This window comes from Tursiops truncatus, chromosome X, assembly GCF_011762595.2.
Source record: "Tursiops truncatus isolate mTurTru1 chromosome X, mTurTru1.mat.Y, whole genome shotgun sequence".
NCBI lineage: Eukaryota > Metazoa > Chordata > Mammalia > Artiodactyla > Delphinidae > Tursiops > Tursiops truncatus.
Genome location: NC_047055.1, coordinates 114,844,572 through 114,866,217, shown reverse-complemented (window position 1 = coordinate 114,866,217; position 21,646 = coordinate 114,844,572). Strand labels below are relative to the sequence as shown.

The 21,646-nt window shown below is 47.1% G+C and overlaps 1 protein-coding gene across 2 annotated transcripts in view; it reads left to right on the top strand.

Annotated features, from left to right (window-relative positions):
- The window catches only part of NHS (NHS actin remodeling regulator), a 349,773-nt gene that overhangs the window by 64,195 nt on the left and 263,932 nt on the right, over positions 1-21,646 (top strand). The window contains exon 1 of one of the 2 annotated variants that reach the window (XM_019925649.3): positions 20,750-21,046. The exons of the other annotated variant lie outside the window; for it this stretch is intronic. Within the exon in view, the coding sequence (XP_019781208.1) occupies positions 20,986-21,046 (61 nt within the window). The 5' untranslated portion in view covers positions 20,750-20,985. Of the gene's footprint in view, positions 1-20,749; positions 21,047-21,646 lie in introns of those variants that run through there. 2 annotated transcript variants of the gene reach the window in all.

The following is a 21,646-nucleotide window of genomic DNA, read 5'->3' as shown; positions in this document are numbered from 1 at the left end:
GGGTATTTGGGATAAGCACAAGGGAAGCAGTGTGGTCAAGCCTGTGCAGTTAAGGGCAGAGAATCAACTGCAGGACTTGCTAAAACACAGATGACTGGACTCCCACTCCCGCCATCCCAAAAGCAAATTTCTGATTGAGTAGGCAGGAGTGAGGCCTGAGGTTTCGCATTGCTAGCAAGTTCCTGCTGCTGTTTAGGGACCACGCTTGGGAAATCACTGACTGAAACAATAGGTAAGATTTTGAAAAGCGCAAGAAATAGGAAATGAGTCTGATCTGTGTATTAGTCAGAGTAGGTAAACTCTCCTAACAAACAAGCCCTACAGTCTCCTCGGGGTAATGCAGTAAAGCGTTACTTCTTGTTTTGTTACGGTCTGGTGTGGGTTTGTCGGGGAGTTCTCTGCTCCGTGCAGGCATTCAGGGCCCCAGGCTCCTTTGCTCTGTGGCTCTGCCACTCCCTGGGGACTTGCACTCCTGCATTGGAGCATCTGAATCTAGCCAGCAGCTGAGAGAAGAGAAAATGGAGAGTTGTGCAGCAGGCTTTTATGTGCCAGGCCTAAAGGAGAAACATGTCACTGCTGCCCACGTGCCATTGGCCAGAACTCACACAGTTCTGCTTTACTGCAAGGCAGTCTGGGAAATGTGTCTCAGCTGAGTGCCTGGGTAGAAAAGGGAACAGAGAATGAATATACAGCAGTCTTTGCCACAGCCTATTTGAGGATCCTCAAGGCACTTGATTTGACTGGAAAGGAACTTTCATGGTGAGAGAATAAATGAGCGTTTTGTGCTCTTCCAAGGAAATATGCTACAGACAGTTCAGATCATTATTTAGCATCATTATAGTGGAGCTGCAGAATGGGAAAAACACTCACCAGATTTAGGCCCAGATGCTCTTCATTGAAAAACTGTTATATAACTTCTCTGTACCTGTTTTTTTCCTTATAAAAATTGGGATGAGAGATATGAAAGTCGCTAGCCCAGTGCGAAGCACATAACAACAGAGAGTAGTTCCTTCCGTGTTTCCTGCGCTTAGATGGACAGACGGACCCCAGCTGTGTGGCACTGGGCGCCCCTTCACATGGGCAGCTGTGGGACACAGCTTTTACAGAACACAGGCACAAGCCCCATCTCAGCAGTTAGGCGGCTGTCCCGAAGGCTGCAGCGTGATGCCTCAGTCATAGCCCAGGGAATCAGGCCCGAGGGCGCAGCCCCCAGGCCTGCGTCCGCAGCGAGATTCATTTCCTACTTGGCTTTTGGAGTTGCACTGCCTGGAATCTTTGTGCCTCGGCTTCCTCCTGTGTGAAAAGGGGCTAATCATATTACCCACCTCCTATGACTGTTGTGACGATGGGATGAGAAAAAGCTAAGGACTCTGCTGAGGAGTAGGGGATAAAGATTCATGAATTGCCTCGTCCGCCTTTTCTCCCTCTTGGCGTCATTAGCTGAGGCCAGTTTGGAGGTTCTTGGGGCATATAAACCCCTTAGCTTTTGTTTGGTCTTAGGGTGGCCATCCTCGGCCTGGCAGAGTCCTGCCCGCTTCCCACAAGTTGAGTGCCTTTCAGTTATACGGAGAGGGCCTTGAACTGTCGATGGACGTGAACTCAGTCTGCGGGAGGAGGCGGTGAGAAAGCCTCTGAGCTCTTCCTCCGGGCTGTGCCTGCCTGTTTGATCAGTGGACCGAGCAGCAGAGAGGAAAGTCTCCTGGGCTCCTCGAGGGCAGTACTGATGCCCGAAGGTCCCCCTGACATCCCGGCACCAGTGCAAGTCTCCTTCACTTCACCTTGTTATTGGCTCCCCTCAGGTCTGGGCCCTTTAAAAGCCTTTCTCTCCCCCTTGTTCAAACGGTGCAATTGTGGGTGATTGAAACCACATTTTTGTATGTGTCAAAATCAGTTCAGCCCTTCGAAAGAAATCATAGTATAAATTGGATCATATATCCTAAGTGGATGCCACCAGCTAATTCGTTTGTTAGACCGTTCAGCTACATAGGATTAAGTGAGTGTTTACTCTTAAGCAGTCCCATGTGGGCCTCATTAATGCAGACTCTGGTCTGGCTTGTGCCTAATATCTTGTCAAATCGGGGGGCATAGGGAAGGCCCTCGCAAACCACCAAACGGCAGGGAGCCCTCACTTCTCGAGCAGCCTCTAGTGATTAATGGGTCGGGAGCCGGGAGGGGGCCGGCTGCCGTTCTCTGACTTGACGTTCCAGACACTTGGTGTCCTCCACTTCTGTTGGCCTCTCCCTAAAGCAGAGGAGGGCAGAAGCCTCCCGCACATCTGCTTTAGTCCAAAGGGACGCAGACTTGGAATCCCATTGTGTGTACGTGGGCATAAGGGGCTAGGGAAGATCTTTGGAGGAGCGTTCCCTCCGCCTTACTGAAATGCACACTGAGCAAGTTGCGTACAGCCTCAGAGGCTGTGGTCTGTACCCTCGCAGGTCCAAGTGGGGTTCAGGAGCGGAAAGCACCAGCAGCAGCGCGTTCTCGGGCCCCGCCCAGACCTACTGAATCAGAATCTGACTTTTCCTATGCGATGGAGACACATTAAGGTTTTTTGTTTGTTTGTTTGTTTTGCGGTACGCGGGCCTCTCACTGTTGTGGCCTCTCCCGTTGTGGAGCACAGGCTCCGGACGCGCAGGCTCAGCGGCCACGGCTCACGGGCCCAGCCGCTCCGCGGCATGTGGGCTCTTCCCGGACCGGGGCACGAACCCGTGTCCCCTGCATTGGCAGGCGGACTCTCAACCACCGCGCCCCCAGGGAAGCCCCACCCATTAAGGTTTAATATGTGCTGCTCTAAACCGTTGCTCTCAACCTTAGCTGCACGTTGGATTCATCTGGAGGGTTTTAAAAATGTTAATGCCTGCATCCCATCCCCCACCCCCAGAGACTTAAAGGTCATTGTTTTGGGGTCGGACCTGGGCATCGGGATTTTTAAAAGTTCCTGGGCGATCATAACGCACAACCAAGGTCAGGAAGCACTACCCTAAGGGCTGTGCCTCAGTCCCCCCGTGTTTAGGGGAGATTGCAATTCCCCAAATCCTCCCAGCTGCCTGGACACTGAGTGTGAGAATGTTGGGAACCGATGCTGAGAAGCGTTCAGGAACCTGTAGGCATTATTTTCATCCAGAACTGTCTTGTTGGCTGTCCTTGTGTTTTTTGCAACATGACAGCAAAAGCTTCATTTGTTCGTGTGTGTGTGTATGTGTGTGTGTGTGTGTGTGTGTGTTCATCCCTGTTTCATTTATTTATTGTGATTTTGCACAGCCAGCCAGTGGGAACCCAAGTGTGGAGAAGAACGAGTTTGGAAACACTCCCTTCCTGGTACCTGTACTGGAATCCAGATTCATACAGTGTGTGTGAAATTCCGGATGTGCGTGTTGTTGGCTGGTCCTGGCGTAGGTCAGAGCTCCAAGGGCACAGCAGGCATGTCGTTTGGCCACCAGATCTGTCTTTTATAAGGGGGTAGGTCAGGTGTTTTTACACAGGACTCCTGGCCTGGGTGGCCCACATGAGCTGCCAGAGATTCATCCCTCCCAGCTCCCCCCCAACTAAGTACAACTAGAAACACTGCAAGACACTACATCATGCTCTGAGTACTCGCTTAGCCCAAGGGTAACTCCCGCCCTAACTTCTGACATCATAGTGTTGTTTTTGTGTTTTAGGTAAATGAATCATTTAGTTGCTGCGCTTTTGTGTCTGACTTCTTCCGCTCAGTATTGTGTTTGTGAGATCCACCGTGTGCAGTTGTAGATTGTAGTAGGGAAGAATTTCAACCAACTATTGATCTTGGACTCTCGGCAGAGTTAGGACTTGAGTAAAACTAGATGTAGCAGCGTTTAAATTTTTGTTTCTTAGTATAGAAGCCTAAGACCTGCACAAGGAAGCAAATTTTAAAAGATCAACACAATAAAATAATAAAAGTAATCCCTACATCTGTCACCCAAAGAGAATCACTCTTAATGTTTTAGTGTGTATCCTCCAGGGTTTTTCCGACATATTTTAATAAAATGGGCTTATAATCTACGTATTGCTTTGTTAACTGATTTTTTTTCACTTATTAGAACAAGGACATCTTTGTGTGTCACCAAATATTCTTCTGTAACATCCTCTTTAATGATTCCATTGTTTTTGTTTGTATAGCCAAATTAGGCTTAATATATTAAAAAAAAGTTTTTTGGCGTGAGGTTTATGAGCTGCCTTAAACAGCTTTTATTGTCCTAAGAAATGTAATCAGTAAGTCACATCGCCAACTCTTTTGAAGGAAAGCAGGCTTTAATTTGTGCCTTAATGATGTGTTTGCCCCAAGCTTTTGGGTGCCAGTTGGTGTCTGCTGGGTGGCGAGAAGCTGGGTGGGCACAGTTGCAAAATGAGAAGGTCTCCATGTGTTTCGTTTTTTTTTTTTTTTTTTTTTTTTTTTTTTTTTTTTTTTTGCGGTACGCGGGCCTCTCACTGTTGTGGCCTCTCCCGTTGCGGAGCACAGGGTCCAGACGCGCAGGCTCAGCAGCCACGGCTCACAGACCCAGCCGCTCCGCGGCATGTGGGATCTTCCCGGACCGGGGCACGAACCCGTGTCCCCTGCATCGGCAGGTGGACTCTCAACCACTGCGCCACCAGGGAAGCCCTCCATGTGTTTCTGAAATGAAGGCCAGCATTAGGTGTCTAGTGTCCTGATCTCAGGTTATTTTCAGAAAGTAAAGAGCTAAGGGGTGATTTTTCATTAATTCACCTTTAGGTTGGGATTAGGAATTTTCCCAGCCCGGCCTGCCAAAAAGTCAGGCTGTGTCCGCTAGGCATTAGGGTCACAAGATTCTCATTTTGAAGGCATACCTTTTTAATTTTATGAAATTATGCACCTCTGTTCACTAGTACCTGTGGGCATTGGTTGCCCTTTTTCCTTTTTACCGAAAGAGATTAAATGGTAATCAGTTCCCTAATTCTTATGCACTCTCCTAAACTGAGGCCCAGACAGGTGGACATTGTCATTTTTATTGGGGATGCTGTTAGAATGTTTATAAACCAGGGAACTACTTTGGAGAACTTTAAAGCACTTTGAGCCAGTAAGCTCATTAATGATGAGGAAAAGGAAATAAAATTTCATTGTCTTTATACACATGCTGTGGCTAAAGTCCAAGTCAGTTTGGCTCCTATCAACGCCTTGAGAACAGATAGACACAGTATTAGCAAGATTTTGAGTCAACAATACAATTGGGACTGTGGTCACATGCACACGGCGAGGGGCTGGGGATGTGTGTGTGTGTGTGTGTGTGAGAGAGAGAGAGAGAGAGAGAGAGAGAGAGAATGAGAACGAGAAGGTTTTAGTCCTTCTCCTTTAATCATAAAACAAGAAGAAACTGCAAGTTCTGAAATTCTTTGAGGCCCTTCCTTATGTGTGTCCTAAAGAGGTATAACTATTTCTGCTTAGAAAGGCCTTTTAAAATTTCATACAATAAATACCTGGCCTTCCTGGGGTTTCAGGAGTCTTTAAGCTCCATCACTGTCCCATCACCCCGACCCCCTCCCCCAACCCCTGCCCCTTGTTGAACTGACCTTTAAGGTTGGGTTTTGAGTTGCTTCCTTCTGACCCTCTTGGGCAGTAAGTATAACAGTATATTTTCGTTCCATGCTCACCTCCTGGGTGAGATGCCCGAGAGAAATATGTCACGGGAGATTTGTAATAATACTAGAAAATGTTGGACTTCCCTAGTGGCGCAGTGATTAGGAATCCGCCTGCCAGTGCAGGGGGCATGGGTTCGATCCCTGGTCCGGGAGGATCCCACGTGCCATGGAGCAGCTAAGCCCGTGCGCCACAACTACTGAGCCTGTACTCTAGAGCCCACGAGCCACAACTACTGAAGCCTAGAGCCCGTGCTCCGCAACAAGAGAAGCCACCGCAATGAGAAGCCCGCGCACCGCAATGAAGAGTAGCCCTCACTCGCCGCAACTAGAGAAGAGCCCGCGCACAGCAACGAAGACCTAACGCAGCCATAAATAAATAAATAAATAAATTTATTTTTAAGAAAAGAAGAAAAGAAAATGTTTTAGTAGGAAAGTTTCTTACTTTGTTCGTAGCACCTCTGAAAATTTTCAGTGCTGTCTAGGAAAAAAATCTTCACAGCTGTTAAATGTTCCTCGATGTCGCCGAATGCCACTTACCCATCTCTCTCCAGCCCTGGGGCTTTGGGACATCTTGTAGGTGGTATGGAGTTCTAGAGGTGGATGGGATTCCTAAGATGATATCCTGGGACGAGTGGATTTTAGATCTAGCGTTTGCTCTCGTGCGAATGAGAATAACCCACTTCCCTTTCTCCTCCTATGAATACCCGCTCTGGTTTGGAGCCGGAAGTCTTGTCTCCCACCCGTATTTTAGGGCCATTTTGTGAATTCCAGCTCACACAGTGTCATCTGAGCACGAGTGAACCCAGCATGCATTCAGGGAGTGAGACGTTTGCGTTTCCCAGACCTGCTTATGGCAGATATGTTCCTTTGTGAATGAGGTTCCTCTCCCCGTTTTACGCTCTGTTTACTTTGATCTTTTGCCTCTGGGTTTTAATGAGCAGGAGCTTTTTAGGAAGGTTGGGAGGATTTTTGTCACCTGTATCCTGAGATGAGGGGAGTTGAAGGTGCATATTCGTGTGCAAGCACATGCATGCGTGTGTGCAGATCTGTATGCGTGGATATGTGTGTACGCGCGCACCTGTCTGTACACCTGTGTGCAGGTGTTTGTGTACCTTGCACCTTCGTTGGTCTATACTCTACCCTTCAGATGTCTCGCATGAAGGCATGAAGGATATTGTCTAATAATAAGAAGAATCAGAATAGCTCATCTTTATGCAGTACCACGTTTCAAGCACTGTTCTAGGCATTGAATCCTTACAACGCCTGATGAAGTAGGTACTGTTGCTATCCCCATTTTTCGGGTGAGGACACTGAGGCACAGAGAAGTGAAGAAACTTACCTGAGGTCACAGAGCCAGGAAGCGGCCAAGCCAGCTTCAAACCCAGGCTGGCTGTCCCCAGCTCTTCGCTTGCATGCTCGACTGAAAAGGAGGTCCCCAGGAGAAGCAACACCTCCTCGCCTTTCCCCAGATACAGTGGAATCGTGTTATGCTGCAGCTCAGCACCTGCTGGCTGTGGATGACGTCCTCCAGAGCAATACCAGCAGTGGATTTGGACACCTGGGAGGCCTAGGACAGTGTGTTGTTGCATTGGAGTCAGTGGACCTGAGAGGAGCTGTCGGGATGTCATCCTCTCGAGGGCTGCTTTGCTGGTGCCCTGTTGGGGTATCAGGTTGTAAAAATGAGACAGATCTTGTGTCCGTGGTCACTTTCTCCCGTTCCCTTTCCATCATTTGCTTAAGTACGTGCTCGAGGACGCCGGAAAGAGAAGGGAGGCGTATTTATATGGAGTTCAAAACCAGGCAAAGCTAATCTATGGAGAGAGAGGTCAGAGGAGTGGTTACAAATAAGATGTATGTGAGCGATACCTCAAGAAAAAAGTAAATAAAAACGGAGGTATCTATATTGACGGGTGACGATATTGTTGAAGCCTGGCCGAGGCACGCCAGGGAGGAGAAGTAGACGTATCTGAGCATCAGGACTTTAGAGATGCAGATAGCTCTTCATCTGTGGGAATCAGAGGTTATTTCCGGGAAGACATAATTGCTTGTATTCAGCAGACGCTAATTTTATCACTCTTAATTTCTTCTTTATTTTCATGGTTTGTCTTCTGGCTTCTAACGCCCCTGACCACTTGTGTGTCTGGCCCGTCTTCATTTGATCCTGGCTCTGCCTTTTAAAACAGTTGCTGCTGCTGCCTCTCCCAAATTCACAATGACTTACAAATGTTTGAACAGAGAAACAAAGACAGAAAATGGGAGACATGGTCTGGTTTGTTGCAAATGGCTTTTCCTGCCAAGCTGTGGGGAGTGGTATTGGGGCCAGCTTTGCCTCCCTAATTGGAACCATAGCTCCTCAGATTGCCTCTCGATTACAAACTTGAGGGCCCGCCACCCTTCAAGGGACCATTTCCCTCTAGGACGCTGTGTACCGGGCTTCTCACTTGCATTGGCCTTTAAGAGAGGACAGCAGAGTTGCCTACTCCGTTTGGGTAACACCGCAAGGGAAGTAGCTAACCTCTAATCCTCTATAGGTTTTATACTTCTTTGCTAATCTCTTCCCGCCCCCCTCTGGAGCTGTAATAATAACACTAGTTAACATTTATTGAAAGCTTACTACGTGCCTGATGCAGTTCTAAGCATTTTGCATGTGTTCGTTCATTTACTCTTCAACTCTGGAAGCTGGTATTGCTATTGCCCTGTTACAGATGAAGAAGTTAGACACAGGCAGATAAAGTCCCTTGCCCAAGGTCAGACAGCTGGTAAGTGACAAAGACAGCCTCCGAACCCAGTCTGGTTCCAGAGTCTGAGCTCTTATCCACTGTCTAAATAAAATGTAGACAGTCTGATTTCCAGCGGGGCGATCCCCATAGCTCTCACCATGCTAGCTAGACCAGTATAGCAGCCCCTAGCCACACGTGGCCATCGAGCACCTGAAACGTATCTGGAAGATCACTGTACGTGTAAAATACACACCCGGCTTCTAAGACTTAGTATGAGAAAAATAATGTAAAATATATTATCAGTACATTTTTATATTGATTGTATATTGAAATAATATTTTAGATATATTGGGTTAAAGAAAAAATATTAATTTCACCTGTTTCTTTTTACTTTTTTTTTTTTTTTTTTTAGTGGCTCCTGGAAAAGTTACCATTACTATATATGGCTCATGCTGTATTTCTGTTTTACTCTTGGGCACTGACCTAAACCTTCTTTCCAGCCTGTTCCACGTAGAGTAAAAGTTGGTTCCAGCACAGTCACGGGTGGAATGGATTTAGGAGTAACATGCCACAGAGCAAATTCCTGTTTTCTACCGCTACCACCACCTTGCTGACTATGTACAATTAAAAAGCTTTTATATATGAGGGAAAAGATCTAAACCTTTAATGAATGTTATGTACCAGTTAGTGTACCAAGTCCTTTCACATAATGCTTGCATTTAATCTTCCTAACTCTTCTACGAGATAAGCATCATTAGCCCCATTTTACAGACAGGGAAATGGAGGCTTGGTCTAGCAACTTGTCTAAGTTTCTTTCCTTTTTTTTTTTTTTGTCATTTGATTCTTTAGTTGCTCCTACAATCCATTTCAAACAAAAGAGTAAAAGCGATCATATAAATAGGTTAGGGAAGGGGAAAGGAAGATAGAAATGCTTACAAGTTGCAAACAGGAAAAAGAAATGAGGACATCAGGGCTTCAGAAAGGCTGCAAACACATTCATAAACAAAGACTGCCCTGGAGCAACCCTCGTGTTTGTCTTTGCTCTGATGGTGCAGTGTGGTCTAGTGGTCTGACCAACTGGGAATCCAGTGCCTGGGTTCTCAGTTTTGCTTCACACTCACTGTTCTGTACTGATTGGCCTTGGACTGGATGGTCTTGGACAGGGTTTCTTGATCTGAGAGATAGGCAGATTTCCCGGGTGAGAGGCTCTATGTTTCTAAGTGGAAAGGTTGCAGAGGGGTGAAGAACATTGTTCCAACTAAAGCAAGGCTATCATGGATGAACTATCAATGCAAGGTGTTTTATTTTTACTTGCACATTTGGAGGCAAACTCCAATCTTCTCTGCCCCTTACAGTGTGGTTGTTTGTTTTGTTGAGGTCCCTGCTAATCTAGGCAGTTTGCAAAGGGCTGGGGAGTGTGTGTGAGGAGCAAAGAGAATCACCTATTGTAAGTTTCTGTTAGTAATAAGTGGTGGGGCCGGGATTTGGATATATGTCATCTGACTCTAGTGCTAATGGTAGTTTTCCCCCAAAATGATCTATCTTGGACAGTATGTATCTCATGGTATATGCATTGTGTTGGAGATGTTTCTCCATGTCTTACTCTCTCATACTAGTTAAATCCTTACGGGAAGGGGGTGTGACCTACGGTAGGTCACGGTAAATGTTCATTGAACTGAATTGCCTTAACAACTGTTACGTGAGAGGCCTTAATTCTAATATTCTCCTATAGGGTTTGGTATCTGCTCCATTATTTTCCTCTTTAGAGCTGTGGCTAGGTCACTAAGCTTCCATCATTAAATTATTTTTATATACCTATGACTTCCTGTAGAAACTTCATTCATTGATGGATTCAATAAAATTATGAACTACAGTACATACTGTAGGACATTTACTGTGCCAAGCCCTGGAAATCCAAAGGAGACCAACAGGGTTCCTGCCCACAAAAAACTTACGGTCTGAAGTGAGATAGAGAGAGATATGTAGGCATTACAGTGAACATTGTCCCTATGTTGTTAAGGAGAGGGGACAGGGGCTCGGGAGCACATGGTTGGGGCACCTCACCCAATCTTCGAGTTTACGGGAGGCTTCCCGGAGGAAGGGGAAGAAGATGCTAAGTTTCAGTTCCAGGTTAGTGAAAATTAAAATGTGATTTTTTTTTGTCCCCCATGAACCCTCTGAATTCCATTCATGGGATTTTACTTTGCGGACAGAAGTGGAAGGCAGGGTGAATCTGAGCCCACCCTAGAGGCCCATCTTTGGGGCTCATGGTCTCCAGTGCAGTGCTCCACCATTAGTTGGACTCAGATTCTTTCGGGGTTCTTCCTTCTTATGACCCTGAGCCATTCTTCCTTCTTATGACCCTGAGCCAAGGTCTGGCTTCCTTCTATGTTTTCTTTTAGCTTTGACTCCCACTTAGAATTGCCTCCTTACAGTATGTCTCAGTCCCTATTCTTGAGCAGAGCATGAGAAAGAGAGGCCGTTTGACCCAGATTCTCCCCCCACCTCCCCCCCAAAAAATCAAGCCATATCATCGGCTGCTGACCAGTCAGTAGTTAGGCTGCTCTTGAAGCTGGTGTTCACTCTTGATCCAATCAACCGTGGCATGAGGAGGGGTGGGGACATGGTATAAACAGTGGCCGCCGAAGTCACCCTCCTACATATATACCTTTTCTGGGCTGTGGTGGGTTGGACAGTTTGTCCAAGGATGTGGCATGGCAGGCCTGATCACTGGCCTAGAAAGTTCTTTTAATACAAAGAGAAACAATATAATGGATAACAAGTGAGTGAGTTAGAAGCCTCCCTCTTTCATTTTACCAGGGCAGGTCTCTGCGTCCCCTGCATTGGGATTGTTTTAGCTGTGGTTTCACCATGCTTGTAAGGCCATGCCCCAGAACATCATCTTTTCTTCATTGTCAGGGGCTCAGTTCAATATTTAGAGATTGTCCCTCTACCCTCTCCAACAACGACTAGTTGTTGGCACACCCCTTATTGGTGTGCATGGCTCACCCATACCTTCTTCAGCCATCCATCAGGGTAGCCTCTCTCTGGGAGAAGAGTTGATCCTAACCTGGAATGGCCCTGCCTAAAGTGGTCTGTGGATAGAATTCACGAAGTTTGGGAGGAAATGACATCTTTAGTTTCACTAAGCTTAACCTGAAATTTGGCATTTCCTTCCATTCTGAATAAAGCCATAAACCACAGGAGTGTACCTGTGACTTGGTTGCTAATAGAAATCATAGACATTTATGTATTGTGTTACAACTCCTAGAGAGATCTCAAAATAGGCTCATTACTTCACAATCATGGTGGTATTGGACTCACCATTAGATCTTGTTATTTCATGTGTTAGAGAAACGAGCACACGTAATACTCTATGACCAGTTTTCTGTTTAGTATTCAGATGACTGCATTTTTGATATAATTGAGTGGCTCTGTGAGCCTATATATTTTATTTTACGCAGAAAGCATTCTGAGGAGGGCTTCCCCAGCCTGCCGAAGGGGGCACGGCACAGCAGTGTTCAGGAACTCCTGCTAAAGGAAGTCATCCTCTGATGCGCATACTCAATTGTGGAGGCTGCTGCTCGCCCCAGGGTCTCTAATTCATCAGAGCTGTACTGGTGTGTATTAGTCTGAAGGAGGGAAAGACTGAAGCTGAAATCCTACCGTGGTCCTGGGGAACATGATTCAGGTGGTTTGCAGTCTAGGGACAAAGCTATCAAGGAGTGGAACAATGACTTAAAGAGGACAGTGGCAGGCAGCCTTTAATTAAAGTCACCCTGATGCACTCACCCTGTGGTACGTGTATGAACGTGCACCATGGAGTGCATGTCTTCTTGTCTGGCATTAACTGGCCCCGTATGCTTTGTGTCATGGAATGAACTGAGACTTTAATTACCTCTCCTTCCTGGTTTAAAAGGGAGCAGAGTGGGCACATTTTTGTTCAGGAGCCCAAGTCTGAGTCTTTGGACCTTTGTTCATTTCCTAGGCTATTTGGTGTCATTGGAGCTCATTTAGGCTGGGTTATCCATGCCTTAGCCATTGGAGAGCCACACGAGGGAAGCTACTGGGTGGGCTGGCATGAAGGAATAAACTCAGGGCAGAAGGGGCCACAGAAGATATGGGCTGGAGGCAAGTTGAGAACTTTTCATGGATACCATCTTGTCAGTGTCCCTGGCCATTGCCAATCCCAGATGCACATTCATGTAGGTTAGCTCTGGGGCCCCCCGATACCTACACTCAGGGCTACTGGCTTCTCCCCTATTCTAGTCACAAGCGATCCATCCTCTCATTCTGCTGGTGAGGAGTTCATAAGCTCAGTTCAGCAGCTGAATGTTTCCTGGGGGAAAGGAGCGCAAGTTTGGTGTAAGGAGACTGAGATTCTGGTGACAGCTGTGTGACCTTGGGAGTGGCGTATTGCCTCTGTCCACTTCAGTTTCCTCAGCTGATACATGAGTTCCACCAGGTCCCTGCTTAGGATTCTTATGAGCACCGAAGGATATGAAAACACATGGAGAAGAACAGAACCTGGCGAGAGCACGAGAGAATCTCATAAGGCACCTGTGGGCTCCATCACGAGAGCCTCATGGCGATTGAATCTTGTCTTTCCACTGAATGTTCAGTGAAGAGAAGAGTGTAAAGCCCTGAGGTTTGTTTTCTGCCTGGAACACGTCTAGTGGTCAGCTGGCAAATTACAATGAAAGGCCTTCATTTTATGCTCAATTACAACAGGGTCCCTGTTGCTTTTTTCCCCTTACCGGGTTGAGCGCCAAGCTTGAGGATGAGGGTTGGGGAGTGGGTGGGTTTCTTTCTATCCATGGGTCCAATTTGGCCATCACAGAGGGTACCGGAAGAGAGGGGATCATGGGGACCAGTGGAGAGCAGAGTGGAATCCTGCTCCTCCTCCTAATCTTCCTCCTCATTCTCATCATCATCACATTATCATCACGATCACCACATATTCTATAGTTCACCCCTGTGTGGGGCACTGTGCCAGGTGCTTTACATACGTAGTGGCGTTTAGCTCCCACAACTGTACTCCACTGCCCTTCGGCACCTGAGGCTTAGAGAAGCCACATGACTTGTCCAAGGACACAGCTGGTCAAACGGTAGAACCGGAAATCGAGCAGGTCTGCTTGAACACAAAGCCTCTGCCGTCAGCCATGATGCCCTATGTGGTCTCTTTGGTACTTGACTAAAGTGTGATGAACAAATGAGCAAATGGATAAAAGAATAAATCCCACAGGGTGAAAAGAAAGGACTGGAGGTCGCAGTAGTAGTGGATTTACTGAGGTGTCATTTATTCTTCTGTTGTCTCTTCACTTCCCATCCCAAATAGTATAAACGCTGTTGCTCGGTTCCTGTAAATCTCAACTCAGAGTGTGTCTGCCTTTGCTTCTTGTGCCAGTTGAACCCTCCCTAAAGGGCCCTTGAGCCATGGATCGAGGGTGGTGCTCAGCTTGTAGCCAAGGCAGGCAGAACTGAGTCCCTCACAGAATTTCCTGGAGATATTTACAGGCAAGTAGCCCCCTCCTGAGAGGAAGGAGTGTAGAATTTGCAGAGAGAATGTGAGTTCTAGTTTCTTACCTGTCGTCTCGGCTGGCCAGATACCAGGCTGGACACTGTCTTTTCGAGGCGGGCAGGCCAAGAGTGTCTTGGTTTGTATAAACTGAGCTCCTGGCCCCTGGGAGGCCTTATGCTAAATTATAACATGAAGTCCGTTTGTTAACCCAGAAGAGTTTGGCCTATAGGTTTATAAAAACATGCCCGTGGCGAGGCCTCTGAGCCGGTTGAGATAAACAGAGATGGCAAATAATTGTCTGCAGACCCGGGATCTCAGGGCAGGGGAGAGAGGGAAGAGGGCTGAGCTGCTATCTTTTAATCTAATTGTCCTCAATTCCATGGTGGGGATCAATAAACTGTGAACACAGGAAGTGAAAGCTCCAGGGGAGAGAACCAGTTGCAGCTGGCAGAAGTGGCCCACCATGGCAAGTGGTAATGCCATTTTAGTTAGGCGAAAGCCTGAATGGGCGCCGCGTGTAGACCTTCTCCTGGGTGCCCTGGGTTGCTGGGAGAGAGAACATGCGCCCTTTGTGTGCTTTGCCAAAACCCACCGGCTGCCACCTCGCAGGAGACTTACATTGGAGTCACTGGTTTCCAGAAGGGTGACAAGTGCACTGTGTGTCGCTGAATGAGGGGGCCCGTCTTGCCTGACCCTGCCAGCTTGGGCCTGGACTCGAGCCATTGCGGCAATGGCCCTGATTTCTGAACGGGTCGGGTGTTTCCAGAAGCTTTTGCGAGAGCCGATTGGGGGTGAACAGGAAAAATAAGGGTGGAGGAAGGAAGCGGTAAGGCTGAGCTGGGCCTTTCCAGGCTCGGAAGGCTTGTTTTATCTCCCCACTTCTCAGTTTCACACCTTATAAGCCGAATAGCATCTTGTGCTGCTAAGCGTGTCAGCTTTTGATGATGATGATAATAATGATAATAAAAATAAGTGAGCACTGAACAACCACTTTCTAGGTACCAGGCACTGTTCTAAGTGCATCTCCATCTGCACTCTAGTCCTTTCACAGGGTTTCTACTCTTATCCCCATTTTAGGGATGAAGAAACAGAAGCACAGAGAGGTTAAGTAACTTACCCTAAGACCCAGAGCCGGCAAGCCAGGATTCAGATCCAGGGACTGTGGCATTCCAGCCAGAGGTGGATGCAGTGTGCTCTGGACTCAAGTATGGAGAACGTCACCCGCAGAGGAACCTCAGACTCTCAGCTTTAGGAAAGCAGGAACCACATATGTCATGCTCACTGTGGGATCCAGGACAGAATGTTCTAGGCACAGTCCTTGTGCTCTTTCAGTGCTTGTTGATACACTGGTTTTTGACAAGGCAGAGCAATGCACTACCAGGACCTGCGATTTTTGTTACATACAGTTCAACGGATGGTTGCTTATTCGTTCACTCATTCATTCCGTAAACATTCCATCGAGCACGTGTCCCAGGCATTGTACTAGGCGTTAGAAGTAGAGAAATGAATACGATGAGGTCTTTGCCTGCAAAGCACTCACGTCTGGAGGTAGGTGCACACAGACATAACGTGCACACACAGGTGTTGCTTCGGCCCAACCTCTCCTCTCCGTTTCCCTCACTTGCTGCCTGGGTCTCTCCTCAGGCTAAGACTTACCACGTTTTACACGGCATTATAGCTGTGTTTTGTGCACACTCGTGCGCACGTACGTGTCTTGTGTCCACCAAGACATTCGTGGCTGTTGGAGGCCAGCTGTGCCCCTGGAACAGTGCTCCTCCAAGTCTGGTCCACACACCGGTGGCATTAGCATTACCTGGGAGCTGGTTGGAAATGCTGACTTTTACTGCCTTACGAGCTCGGGGGGTAGGGTCCAGGAATTCGTGTTTTCTCGTTTCTCCGGGCGATCCTGATGCGTGCTCAAGTTTAGATGAGCTGCTAGGGTAGGGAGCCCAGGTCCTGTCACATGTGGGTGCTCCGTAAATAACCTTTGAATGATTGCATGCATATTGACATTGAGTGGGGGAACTGGGTTGGTCTTACTAGGTCTGGGCAGGACTCCAGGTATCCGGTTTGCCAAGTACGAAGAGGCTATGGGGAGATGGAGTCATATTTCTTCCCCTCTCAAAAAATTTGGATGGAGGCGCTAAATGGCTGGGAAGATTGACTCCACCAGCATTGAAGAGCAACTGAGCATGTGACCTGATGGGAACCGAGTGACTGGGCCAGTTTATAATGAAGGCCAGGAGATAAAACAGGGCGGAGTGAGAACTCCGTGCAGATGGTTTGGGACGGTATGCTAAAGCCACAAGCGGAGAAGAATTGTATGTTTGGGACTCTTGTCTGTTCCGGGGCCTTATTGCAAATTAAACTTCCCCTCTTCTTGCCTATGTGGCAGAGCCTTGGTGTAAATCTATTTCAAACTAGGGTTTCTCTCCCATCCCGTTTCCCTTTTCAGTTTCTTGAACTCTCCCGTTGCTCCTCAGCTCCCTCCTTGTTTCTGCCCAAGAGGGTATTGTTGTCCAGACTTTGATCAGGATGCAAGCTACCCTGTGGCCTGACATTTGTCAAGGGCAGGGATGTGTGGGCTTCTGTGAGTAATCAGCAGCTGTTTCTGGAGTCATGGTTTTAAGGAATCTCCCTCCCTCAACAATGTGATCGTTCCCCCCCCTCCCAACACCTCCCCCTCCCCCCTGAAAAACCTTGCCTAAGAGCAGTTGGCTCAGTATAATAAAACACAGCTTGGCATCGGGAGCTACATACACAAGAGACATTTAGTAAACTGCGTAGCATTTTGGCAGTGGGAGGGACAGTAGCACCCAAAGAGACGCATATGGTGGGCTTAACAGCATCCTGGACTCATGGGAAGAGGATCCCTGGGTTTAGCTGCCCGGGGTGAGGAGGTGTGGTGAACAAGGGGTTAGAGACGCTAGGCTGGTTCAGCATCCTTGGGAACTCTGCTCTGCCTAGGTTTTCCCAAGGACAAGGCTTGTTTATGTGATCTGATAAACACTTAGGTACTGCTCATTCTCGGCCAGGCACTGTTCTCTAAACTCTTTGCATATTTTAATTTTTTTATTTTTTGTCTTTTAATGGCTTTATTGACGTAGAATTCACATACCAATTTACCCATTTAAAGTGTGCAATTCAATGGCTTTTAGTATATTCACAAAGTTGTGCAACCATCACTATAATCTAATTTTAGAACTTTTTGTTTTTACATCTTTATTGGAGTATAACTGCTTTACAATGGTGTGTTAGTTTCTGCTTTATAACAAAGTGAGTCAGTTATACATATACACATGTTCCCATATCTCTTCCCTCTTGCGTCTCCCTCCCTCCCACCCTCCCTATCCCACCCCTCCAGGCGGTCACAAAGCACCGAGCTGATCTCCCTGTGCCATGCGGCTGCTTCCCACTAGCTATCTACCTTACGTTTGGTAGTGTATATATGTCCATGCCTCTCTCTCGCTTTGTCACAGCTTACCCTTCCCCCTCCCCATATTCTCAAGTCCTTTCTCTAGTAGGTCTGTGTCTTTATTCCTGTCTTACCCCCAGGTTCTTCATGACGTTTTTTAAAAAAATTCCATATATGTGTGTTAGCATACGGTACCTGTCTCTCTCTTTCTGACTGACTTCTCTCTGTATGACAGACTCTAGGTCCATCCACCTCAGTACAAATAGCTCAATTTCGTTTCTTTTTATGGCTGAGTAATATTCCATTGTATATATGTGCCACATCTTCTTTATCCATTCATCCGATGATGGACACTTAGGTTGTTTCCATCTCCGGGCCACATGTCCTTTGCATATTTTTAAACAGCTTTCTTGAGGTGTCGTTTACATACCGTAAAATTCACCTGTTTTGAGGGTGCCATTCAATGATTTCTTTATAGTAAGTTTACAGAATTGTGCTGCCATCATCACGATCTGATTGTGGAACATTCCTCTCACCCCTCGTGCCCATTTACAGTCAATTCCCAGTCTCACCCCCAGCACCAGGCAGCCACAAACCTACTTTCTGTCTCTATGAATTTGCCTTTTCCAGAAAGGTCGTATAAATGAAATCATGTAATATGCGATCTTTTGTGATTGGCTTCTTTCACTGAGTGTAACGTGTCTGAAGTTTATTCCTTTTTATTGCCAAATAGTATTCTGTGGTATCGTAACAGTGCTTTCTGTTTATCACCTCGGTTCTTCCTCATGACAGTATCATGATTCACAGATGTGGAAACTGAGGTGCAGTTAGTACTTCGGAGGGTAATGGTTCAAACCCAGGCAGTCTGGCAGTAGAGTGTGTGCTCTCATTTAGTCTCTCTTGCTGTGCCGCCTCTCCATGGGTACAAAATATGTCTTCATTTCTAAGATGGGGAGTTTCTTTTATGTAACGACCGCTGAATTTCTAAAACTGTAATACTTAGTTTTATGCAATCTGATAAGATTTTCTTGAACGCCTAATTTGTGCCTGGAGTTTTACTAGGTGCTGTGAGGGATGGAGACACGTTTCTGCTTTCGAAGAATTTAGCATTTTGCTTGGTAGATAAGACTCAGATGCGCATGGTAACATAGCTCCCCGACGGCCACGTGGGATCATATATGATCTAAAGCCTACATGCATACTCCAGGTAGAGGAAGTCAACAAGAAGAGGCTGATGTCAGTGAGAAGAGCTGAGGACAACTTTTCAGAGGCCATGGCTGTGAGCCAGCTCTAGCCCCTTGGCCTAATCAGTCCCAAGTTGCAGGAGTGGAAGCTTGTAATTGTTGAGAACCCGCACTATGTTTTAATGTCCCTTCCACCCACAAAGTTTTCTGCTTGTTATGTTCCAACTTTTAGATCCCATCTGTGTGTCTATAATTATACCAGGAAGCTTTTCCTCTTAAGCTGTTTTTAATAGAAATGTCTTGAGGGGGTTTTGCTCTCTTTAGAAAAACTGGTTAGCCAAGGCACAGGGCTTGATGTGTGTGTGTGTGTGTGTGTGTGTGTGTGTGTGTGTGTGTGTGTGTTTATTGTAAAATGCCTTATAGCATCCACTTCTTAGGCTGGCCACCAAAGCCTGGCAGACAAGGATTCAGGAGTAAGAATAGTACATGGAACTGCATTTAAACTCTAGAAGGCCTGGTTTAGGTAGCTTGTGCTGTGTAACAAACCACCTCGGAACTTAATGGCTTAAAACAACAACCGTTTATTTGGCTCGTAATTTTGTGGATCGTCCGGGCAGTTCTTTGTGGACTGGCTCAGCTTACCTCATGTATGTATCTGTGGCCAGCAGGCGGGTCAGCTCATGACTGGGCCGCAAGTCTGCCTCTTGGCAGGCTTTTAGTCAGGGTATGGCTCTTGGCTAGGGTGCCTTAGTTCTCTTCCACGTGGCCTCTTATCTCCAGCAGGCTAGCTCAGGCTTGTTCACAGGGTGGACACAGGGCTCCCAAGAGCAGCAACAGAGGGCAGGTCCCAGTTCACAAGCGCTTTTCCAAGCCACTGCTGCATAGTGTTTGTTAATGGTCCGTTGGCCAAAGCAAGTCACATGACCAGCTCCGATTCAAGGAGTGGGAAAATCATCTCCACCGCTTGATGGGAGATCTGCAGTGTCATATTTCAAGGGTGTGAATGCAGGGAGAGGATGAATCTGTGGCCATTTTAGTAATCATTCTCAAAGTCAGAGCATATAATAGCAATAAGGTTAGCCAACATCTACTGAATGCTTACAAGCTGCAGGTACTATTAGAAGTACTTTATATATGTATCTTAAGTCATTTCAGTCACACAGTGGCCCTGAGAGCTAGGTGTTAACCATTTCCCCCATTTTTCAGAGGAACAACTTGAGTCTCTGAGAGGCTAAGTAACTTGCCCAAAGTCACACAAATAGTAAGAGGTGGCCCAGGATTCTCAGCCAGGCAGCCTTGCTCCTGTTCTAAGCACTTCACACATATCGTGGCATTTCATTCCCATGACCATCTGCTCCATCAAGGACTGCTTTTATCCCCATTTTCTAGATGAGGAAACCCAAGCTCCAGGAAGTGATTTATATGTCGTAGGCCGCACAGCTTGTACATGGGCAAGCTGAGATTCAACTCTCCAAAGCGTCTACACTCTTACCTAATTCGCAGCATCATTTCACTTACCCAGACTTTATTTCATAGTCTCAATTTACAGTGCTGGAGGAGGGGGATCTGGGAACTCTCCAGAACATAGATAATAATAAAGAAGAGGAAAAAAGACATCTGGAGATGCAGCTAGAGTTGTCATCACGAAGCCCATGCATTTGCTAGGGGAGTTGATTAGTTCGTTGTCCACTGTACCAAGTGGAGCCAACTGTGCACTGTCCCCTCTCCAGGGCCACCGTTCGCGTGGGCGCACCGGAGTGTGCGAGGTGGCGCCCCGACGAGGCTCACAAGCTCACTCATCTGGTTTCTACCTTGTAGAGATGAGGGAAGCAGATAAAACAGGATTAGGTTAAAAAGTCTGACAATAGCTTGTAAGGGCACCACCATCGGACAGTGAAGGAAGAGTCAGAAGAACTAGTTTACCAAAAGCACAAGAACTCAAAGTACGAGAGTTTGGGGGTGTTGGTGTAGGGCCAAACAGCCCATAAAAAGTTCCATAGCTCCTGGCAGGGGGTCACCGTCTTACTACTTGGTATAGTAGTTGGTTTTTAGAGAGGAAAAACGCTTAGGTTACATGCAGATGCTTTGTTGATCAGGGAGGGAAGTAAATAATGAAATTTTGAAAGATTTGTCATAGATGATGACGATGAGATTAATGTTTCTTGGGTGGAGCACCTCATACCCTGAGATGACAGGCAGATGAGGCTTTATGGAAACTGACATCTCAGGGTTGCAGTGGCCTCTTGGGGTCACTTTGACTTTTCATATTTTTCCTCTTGGGTTTCTGCAGGGTGGATGTAATTCTAAATGAAGATGAGTGGAGGCTCTCAGGGATCGAGGCGGTGGCCAACGACCATTAAGACTTGTGCAAAGGCAGCTTTTTGACTCCAGAGGTGGCTGCTTCCCCACCAGGAGGGTTTACACCTGGCCTTCAGGGTAGTTCTTCAAGGCAGATAGAGTCTGATGGGCTGGCTGGCAATATGTGGACACTGGTATTATGTTGCAAAATGCCTTCAGTTCCTGGGATGAAAGATGCAGAGCAGAAGATGGGCACAATGTCGCCACCGGATTGTGGGAGCATTCTCAGCAGCTGGTGAGTCATGGGCGCACATGTGCGTCTTCAGTGGGGCCGGGGGAGAAAGGAGACCCACGTTTCAAGGTAAGGTGGTTTGAGCGATTACACATGTGGATTGCAGGTGTCTGGGGTACGGAGTTTGACCAGGACTCGGGAGCTTCTGGATGGGTTCGGTGAAAGTACGATGATACTAAACGCTGCACTCGGCTGTTCAGCTCATTAAGGTCTTCATAAATGCCCCAGAGCCAGAAATATGGAAAGAATTAAAGTAGCCCTGTGGAGGCCTCCACTGAAATTTCTTTTCTGTGTATCATATGTGGTCAAGACAGCAGCAGACAGCATGAAAGGAAAGGGCTCTTTGTGCCCTTGTCAGTGTGGGGCTCAGATGGGGTGAGCTTGTTCATCGTTAATCCTTGTCATGATATCTGTGGAGGCGAAGAAGAAACGAAATGCCCTTCAGCTAATTTCTCAGATTGCTGGAGCAGTCGATGGAGGCTCAAGAACTGGGTTGCCTGAATCTCAGAAGCATCTGCTCTCCCAGGGGAAAGAAAATGTCCTCCTTACACAGTGGAGGCTAGCGTCTAGGAGAGCGTTTTCTTTCTCTGGGAACACACCATT